Source organism: Crinia signifera, chromosome 5 (genome assembly GCF_055691185.1).
Source record: "Crinia signifera chromosome 5, ASM5569118v1, whole genome shotgun sequence".
NCBI lineage: Eukaryota > Metazoa > Chordata > Amphibia > Anura > Myobatrachidae > Crinia > Crinia signifera.
In genome coordinates this window covers 283526829-283536020 of record NC_139221.1, presented here as the reverse complement: position 1 = coordinate 283536020, position 9192 = coordinate 283526829, and the positions used below count along the sequence as shown (strand labels likewise).

The 9192-nt window shown below is 46.0% G+C and overlaps 1 protein-coding gene across 1 annotated transcript in view; it reads left to right on the top strand.

Moving 5' to 3' along the window:
* Positions 1-4724: 4724 nt before the first annotated feature.
* The window catches only part of ITGB8 (integrin subunit beta 8), a 135779-nt gene continuing 131311 nt past the window's right edge, over positions 4725-9192 (top strand). Inside the window, exon 1 of the mRNA XM_083189134.1 lies at positions 4725-5686. Coding sequence (XP_083045260.1) covers positions 5416-5686 — 271 coding nt within the window. The 5' untranslated portion in view covers positions 4725-5415. The remainder of the gene's footprint in view (positions 5687-9192) is intronic.

Sequence of the window (9192 nt, the reverse complement as noted above, 5' to 3'; positions counted from 1 at the left end):
GCACACATCTGTGTGCACCAGAGCTAATTGTGTTTCTGCTCTGCCTGCTGACTTGGGAAATGGGTTGCGGGTCTGCTTGCCTTTTATGCAACTCTCGCACACAGGTCTTCCGGTGTCCTTCACTGTGATTCCTGTTGCCATTCCATCAGCTAATTTCTGGACATTATCATATCCTAAGTGTCCCAAACGTCTGTGCCAGAGTTCCATCGACTCATTTTCAGCAGAGGCTGCCAAAGCTACACATTTCTCTGTGTCTAGGACGTATAGTTGGTTGCATCGGGTTGCTGAAGCAATTACAGTCCCTCTTTCATTATGCACCATACACTTGCCCTTTGCAAACTGGACTCTGTAGCCTTTTGCCTCGAGTACGCTGATAGCGATGAGGTTACTTCCCAATTCTGGTACATACAGGACGTCTTGGATATCTGTGACTACTGTCTGTCCCTCAATTCTTAGTCTCACTGTGATTGTCCCAACATTTGAAGCAGTAAGGACCTTTTCACCAATCCCGGTAACTGTTGTGGGGTTACACTGTGTTAAAGAATTGAACCACTCCTTGTTGCAGCTGAAGTGTCTAGAGGCTCCCGAGTCCATGTACCAGAGATCCCTCCTTGGCTTGTCTGTTACATTCAGTGCTGACTCGTTCTTCTTATCATGCCGCTTGTGCATGCCACTAGTGTTCTTCAGCCTGCATTCTGAAGCCTTGTGCCCTACTTTGTGGCACACATAACATTTGAATGTGCATTTCTTGGGTTTCGCACCCTTTGCTACTAAGGCAGAACCCTCAGCTATGGCATCCTTGTGGATTCTCTCTTGGAACTGTAGTAGTTTGGCTCTCACAACTTCAGTTGTAAGCTTGGTTTCATTTGACTCCAGTGCGACAACTAGGAAGTCAAATTCTTCTGTCAAGTTCTGCAGCATTACCATCGCCACTTCTTCCTCATCCACTTTTGCTCCTACACATGCCAATTGCTGAGCTATCGATAGTATCTTATCAATATAATCGTTCATGTCCTTGCATGCATTCAGCTTTGTTCCATACAGTGTGCGTCTCAGACTTATCCTTCTCATTAAGCCTTTATTCTCATAAGCACCTTGTAGAGTTGTCCACATGTCCTTAGCGGACTCCTTCCCACAGATAGTAGAATAAACATGCTGCTCCACAGCCAGGCCTATTGTGCCAATGGCCTTGTCTACCTCTTCTGGGTTTGGACTATCTCCTGGGGCTATTGTGACTTTCCATAGCTTCTCCCTCTTAAGCTGCATTTCCATAGCGAACTTCCATGTAGTATAATTCTCTGAGCCTTTGAGCTTTGGAAAGTTCATGCTATGCCCTGTACTGTGCATTCTCGTTAACTCTCCCACAAATGGCAATTTAGAAATAATTCCTTTGTGTTCTTTTATGTACTGCGCTAGCACTTTGTCTTCAGGGGGTTAATCTTCGCGCACGTGACGTGCTGGGCCCATAACCTATTGGCAGAGTGCCTATAAGTACGTGCAGTGTGGTTGTCAGACCTCACACTTAGAAGATATAACCAAATGAAGGGTTTATTCAAGTGGCAGGCTTGTAGGTTACAACAGTACTTTAGTAGTTAACTTCAAGCGGTAATACAAATTGGTACATTGGGAACGACAGTCTCTGGTTGTTACTTAGCTGTAGCGTTTTGGCGCGTGCAGGGTCAATGACAGTTTGCTGGTTTACGCTGCGGTATCTCTCCCAGTCTCGCTGCTGCCAATGATGACTGATCTCCCTGTGCAAAAGGTCACGCTGGTAACGGGATTACAGCGGGGACTTGCTCCTATGCGCTCCGGTGCACGTGGAGCTACAAACAGCATGGACGGAGTCACATACGCTCTGAGGCACACACTACGCGGGGACTTCCTCACAGGAAAGGGAACGCTGCCAGCAGGGTCAGGGGTCTCTGCCCTGCTATTCGCTTAAGCGAGCTGTCACTCAGGGTGACGCCTAGCTGCGTTGGCTGCAAGGGGACAAGGCAGACTGTAAGCCTTACACTAAACAGTGTATGGAGACAGGCGCTGAGCGCTGCAATCTAACAGTAAAAGCAGCACACACTTCTACAGCATGCGCTGTGCTGACAGCAGGCTCAGCATGAGCGTCTCACTGACAGCGTGAGAGCTCATGCTGAGCCTGCGGTCAGGACAGCACATGTTGTAGAAGTGTGTGCTGCTGAGTTAAGAGTTTTTAGAGTATTCTTTCACCCCCCTCTAAACATGTTGGGGCATAAGCACGGGAGGTGGCCACACCTCCCACAATTAGGTCACGCCCCCAAAATTTTACCGGGGCCCAGCATTCCTCGTGGCTGCCCTGGTGATGTATGGGCACTTTCCAGATGTGAAGATGCAATTTTATGACAGGAAATATCTACCGATCACTGGAACAAATCTGTAGTATGTGGGCAAGTCCAATTGGAGAAACAATTTATCTGGGGGGGGGGGGGGGGAAATCACTGAATCTGAGAAACAATTAATTGTGATTGCTGATGTATGGGCACATAAAGCAACTGATGCTGGACCAGCTGGCAATCTGGTAGAGCTGGCCATACATCTACAGATTGATTGTCAGATCTGGCTGGTTGGAAAGAAAACCTGGTAATATCTGCATGACAGGTTTTGGCAGTTTTCCAGGATTTCAAAGCAAATGGTCAACTGTCATTTGCTCTCATCCATTACCAGGTTTTAGTTCAAACCAGCCTGATGGGACAATACATCTGTAGATGTACAGTATGGCCAGCTTTAAGCTCTGGACACACTGGACGATTCTGGCAAACCGACAATATCGTTAATTATATTGGCCGTGCTGCCAGCTGAACGATACATCGCATACACACTGAAATGTATTGTTTACCACTATCATTTAGTGCATCGTGGGACGATATTTTAAACAATATAGATCAGAAGGGCCAAAATGAGCAGTATTGTTTAATTTGTGTGACTACTATGCTTAGTGCCATAGATTTGTGCAATAATTATCTTTTTAAAAATGATTAAATTTAATTTATAAGTAAGGGACATCAGAATAGCCTTCATTTCGAGGATCACTAATTGCATTTGTCATCTTCCTAATACATAGTTTTCTATCAACCTATAATCGAATTTTCTATACAAAGGAGGTTATTCTGGTTGAGTCCACCAAACCCCACCTTGCGATTTGCACACAGGCCCTGCGAATGGATGTTACACAGTAAGGCCAGGGGGATCTACCCACATCTTTCGATGGTCGACGACCATCGAAAGATGTGGAAGGTGCACGCATACGTAAGGTTGCTCTTACATATGCGTGCACGCTGGGAAGGGAATGGGCGGGCAGCTGAGATCCGGTGATGTCAGCTGCGCGCCCCCTGCACCCGCGTCAAGGCCTCATTGGCATGAGAATGCCCAGCATTCTCATTGGAACGCCCATGAAACGCTGGGTATTCCCATATGCTAATTTGGCCTCCGCCCCCCCCCCCCCCCCGCGCGCTGTCCATGCACAGTACAAAAACATTGGTCCCCGTGAGAACGCAGCCCTGCTGCGAACGGACCGAAATAATGGCTAAAGTATCAAAAGTGATATAACATATGCTCCACTTTGGCAGCACACATAGTATTATGGATATCCTACATTCAATACTGAATAGCGCAATCTCTTCATCATCCTTGGTCATCCCTTCACTGACATCCGATTCCTGCATCTCTCATCCATAACTGGCGAAAGCAGAGTATTAAAATTGGCAAGTGGTCCCAAAGCCAGTACAGCTGTAGAGATTTACTGTATGTATCAAGCTCTTTCTTCCTTAAATACGTGGACAGGAATGTACAGGAACTCCGGGTCCGGGGGTTGATCGATTAAATAAAAATAGAGAGAGCGAGAGGGAGAGAGATGTATATATTGTACTTAAGGCCCATACACACTGGGTGACTTTGAGCTGAAAGTCGCTCAAAACAGCAGGTTTGAGTGGCTTTCAGCTCAAAGCTGCCCAGTGTGTATGGCCCAGCGATGAGCAGTGAGCGCTGCTGCGCGCTCCCACAACATCGCCGGGAAAGCCGTACATCTGCTGGTTATAGCAGCAGATGAGCGACTTTCAGGACGGCTTTGCATAACTCTGCACTATGCAATGCCATCCTCCCCCTCCGCCGGCGCCGGGCAGGGGGAAAGCCGCTCAGTGTGTATGCACTGAGCGGCTTTCCCCACAGCGATGATTGACATCATTGCTGTCCATACACGCTGGGCATATTCGCCCAGTGTATATGGACCTTTAGAAACAAAGGCACTCACAGGTGGCTTTAAAATAGACATTATCTTATGGAAAGTACAATTTGGCACAGAATAGGTTTCTGATGATGTCATATTTAATTAGAGTTTCAGGAACTGAGTTCATGCTGGTTCCTGCTGAAAAACTGTATGCATATATGTGTTTGTAATATACTATATAATATATATATATATATATATATATATATATATATATATAATTTATATTTAAAGGGAGTTCATGTGGTACCATGCACAAAGACCCCCTGCTGTTACACACTAGCCTACATCCTGAGTGACAGGCACAGATTCTGCATGTGCAGTTTATCAGCATCGCTACAAGTGTCCCATCTCCTGTTCCTGTCCCATATGACCCGGGATTGGGAATGATGAGGAGTACAGTGCCAGTCTGCAATGTGCCGCTGCCCTCTCCCCCGTCCCTGCCGTACAACAGAAGATAGGGGTGCCCCTGCTCCCTCCCTGCAGTACAGAAGGGGTCCGGACAGAACAAGGGAGCCAGTGAGAGCGAGCCAGGAGCGCTGAAGTAGACAAAGAGAAGTGGGAGAGAGAGCGGCGGCCGGGTGACATCATGCTCCACCAATGTCCCGCCCACGCTGCTGCCTCCAGCCAGGGAGCCGGTAGAGGACTCGCATAGTCCCGGTCTCCTAGCAACTCCCGAATCACCAGCACCAGCAGCTCCACCACCAGCAGCAGCACCACAGTGTTCTGGAATCCCAGCCAGGAGGTGAATGCTGGTAACGTTCCATCTGCGATCCTCTGTATCACGTCCCAGGCACTGCGCTGAACGCGTGCGGGCGGGCAGCAGAGGGAGCTTGGTGACACTAGCAGCAGCAGCAGCAGCAGCAGCAAGAGTCCGGCAGATGAGGAGCTTCAGTGGGCACACACGGGCAATTCCACCTTCACCTTGGCATGCGATGTGGCAACATGCTAATGATGGCTGCGGGCATGCGCGTTTGCGCTGAGAGCGGAGTTATAAGCTGCCCACCTGTGTGATCCTGCCACAGTATCTGATAGCAGTGCACCCAGAGCCAGGCGACCCCGCCAGTGCAGAGCTGCAGGAGAACAGGCTCATTGTGCGGGGTGATGGAAGAGATGGCACTAGCCTGCTAGTAGCCCCCCATGCACTGGATGCCTGGAGGCAAATGTTGGCTATAGAGGAAGAGACTGGGGATCCCCATCATCTGGATGAGGCGCTATGCACCGCAGCTTATCCCCAGGAATCCGTCACTGGGGTCTCCGAGACTGCCTTCTACATTCAGCCTTCTGCCCCCAGAACCTGCCTAATCTGCACCATGCTAAGGCCGGTGCCAGTCCCCAATTCTGCACCCAGCACCCGCTGCCTGGCCAGCAGGGCACCCAGTAGCCTGTTGGCATTCTGGCTCCTCTCTCTTCTCTTGGGACTCTGCCACTCAGGTGAGTACGATCCCTTTCCCAACTACTGATGGATGCCAGGGTAACAGGTGCCCAGTTTTCTGCTACTGTAGGCTGCTCAGAGCCTGTGTTCTATTTACATCAATAGTGCTGGTCTGTGTATACAATCAAAGGCTAAACCATGCATAAAGCAACAGGGACACAGCATACTATTCTAGACATCTATACAATCATGCATTGGAACACTGTAATCTTTTCTTTTTTTGTTATTCAAAATGCACACAATCCTTTCTTATTGGTTAGTTCCTACGTCTACCATTGCTGCTGTTACAAAGTGGATATGACAGGTTCAAGTGTAGCAAAATGAAAAGGAGAGTCTGCATAAGTAATACATAGACTTCTGGGGAAGTTGTGATTGGTGGACACAGTACAAAGGGAATATGTACAGTAACGTGGACTAGAATAAATTCCCAGCACTCCACAGTACATTTGATGTGGTGCCTATAATTTCTCAGCATAATACCATTAGTCACTTATGTAGGCACCGTTTCCTGAGAGAGAGAGCACAAGGACTGAACTGTAGTTTGCTAGTACAAAGATTTATTTTTTATTTTTAATGAAAGTGTGTGTAAAGAGGATTGGCAATACAACAATCACATGTTGTCATGCTTTAAGATTTACTAGAATCCATGCTCCACAGAGTCATTTATTTTATGTGTGTTATGTCATAGGAAAATTCATTTTAGTTTTTTTTTTTTTTTTCATTTATTTATTTATGTTACTGTTTGTGTTACTTACCGCCCAACATGACCCTCTCCAGGGGGGACAGAATGCTTTATTCCTGGACATCTCTCTTAATTTATGACGACCACCTGTGTTGAAATACATTTCTTATCAACTAACCTGTTGAAAACAGGTGATGGCAATTATAAATGAAGAGGGAAGTCCAGGAGCGGAGCACCGTGTCCCTCCTGGAATTGGCCATGTTGTGAGGTATGATCACACTTGCCTACCTGACCCTCTCCATGAGGGAGAAAATGCTCTGTTCCTGGACTTCCCTGGTAATGTATGATTGCCATCACCTGTGGTGAAACACCTTTCTTATCAATTACCTGGCTCCCCACAGGTGATGGCAATCATACATTACCAGGGAAGTCCAGGAACAGAGCATTTTCTCCCTCATGGAGAGGGTCAGGTAGGCAAGTATGATGGTGATATGACATATCATAACGGATTCTCACCTGCAGACAGAACCCAATCCCCTATAGGTATCCATCGCTTGTGATTTCCAATAGCTTTATAGAAACTACAATCCGATAGCTTTATATAAACTGTAATATATACCTTTCTGAGCAATTAACCTGTTTAAAACAGGTGATCGCAATCATACATTTAGAGAAAAGTCCAGAAACAGAACATTGTGTCCCTGCTGGAGAGGGTCATGTTTGGGAGGTAATAACTGTAATATGTAATTTTCTGACATGAGTATATAAAAACAATGGACAGAACCTACTATTGCAGTGCAGGAATAACTAATGCTTACTCTAACTTAAGGCATCCAGAACAGGGAAGTCCTGATTCAGTGGATATCTTTATCTTTGATCTGTCATTTTGCAGCTGAACTCTCTCAGACCTATTTGTATATGAATGTGCTAGTGGAGACGTTTATAGAGTGCACATGTCACATTGCAGCTAAAATGTTCTTGATTTTTAATGAAACACTTATAATGATGCTATTTAATTGACATTTATACACGGAGAAGCTGTTTTGCCTAGTACCATGTGTAGTGAGTGCATTTCTTTATACTGTACTGAATCTAGAACTCATAGACTTGGATTGTACATTGCATCCCAGATTAACTGCACAGTAAAGGAAGATTGATCCATATAAAAGACTCTTCCCACAGATGTTTGTAGTGTAGCAGTTAATGATTCCTTGTGTCCAGTTACATTATTGCATCTCTTTAAAATCAGTGCTATTCAATGCAAATATAAGGTACCCTTGTGCAATGAGCCTTCTAGCCTTCCTCTATGTTGCCCTACTATTTATCCTATATAATAAAAGGTTAAAGCTGCTCCTCACCTTTATGGGGGTTCACGTGTCTGCACCCCGGTGGCCGTTAGATTGTGCCCTATGATGCAATTGATGATAATTAGTATTATGCTATTGGTGAGATACAAGAAGTAAAAGTAGAATAAGAGTAAAAAACGCCGATATTGGCAAAGAAGGGGACCCGGCGGGGTGCCGGCACTGGCAAGTGCATACACACTTGCTAGTGCCAGGGATACCAGGGAGTGACTACAATGCTGTAACCATTGTTAACAATGACTCGTTCGGACAAGGGAGGGGGTCAGTAATGACCGGGAATGCACATCATTAATAACACAGAGTGTACACACTAGGCGATACTGCTCACAATGTCGCTAAGAATGCCCACTGGGATGGTAAACCGAGTATGAAAAATGTGTGTCAACGGCGTTAGGATTTACTCTCACTCTACTTTTACTTTCTGTATCAACCAGGTCAATGTTGACCGTTTGCTTGTGTCAACCTTCTGTCACTTTCGACCTAGGGTATGTTGACCATTTCTAGGTGTCGATCTAGTCACTCTCAACCATTAGCAATCCAGTTAGTGACTGTCGACCTAGACATTGTCAGCCCAGGGATCGGATAACTATTTTTCTAGCCACCCTTGTTAACTAACCCAAATGATGGCTACCTGTCAGTCACATTGCAAATAAACTGTCTCTGTGACCCCTGTCACAATATTTTCACAGTGAGTCTCTGACGCATACGCAGCCATAACATCTTGCACTGTGTCTGACCGACATTGCCTTCACCTCTGTATACGGCCCAATGTGTCTCACTAATAATTTCCCTCTCTAACACTGCAAATCAGTAATAGTGAGGCTTAATAATACCTCATACATGTGTAGGGTCATTTTACACACAATATAAACATTTCAGGTTTATACACATTTTATTACATTGTATAAAGATCAGGCACCCTGTGTGTGAGAACTTGGCATCAGTTGTGAAAACACAGCAGCAATAGCAGAAACAGATCATCCTCAGTATGACTGGAGCGGAGTCGCTAATTTTGTCTTTTGTATGAGCCACTCTAAAATGTAATTGATCTGAATTAATGCATAACCTTGAAATGTTCCTTGGCTCTCTGCATTGTCGCAGAACAGGGTGTATGCCGTTAAGAGGTCAACTAAATCCGTCATCACTGGGTATGTCACCCTCATAATGCAGTACCCATCCAGCTCTTGCCTACATAAATCAAGTTCAGCTGTTTCTGAGTCATCTAAAGGTGTCAAGTATGTGTATGGGAAACCTGTGCTTCTGTAGGCCACACTGCATTGTTATGTGCACGTGTTTGCATAGACAAAGACATAGCTAATGCTTGGTACACACCAGGATGACTAGGGCCCGATTCCCTCAATCTAGATCCAATTCCGACCAATTGGATGTAGATTGTGTGCTGATTGGGCCCTTTTCTGACCTGGTGTGGACCGATACCGATCCGATGCGCGGTCCCGCG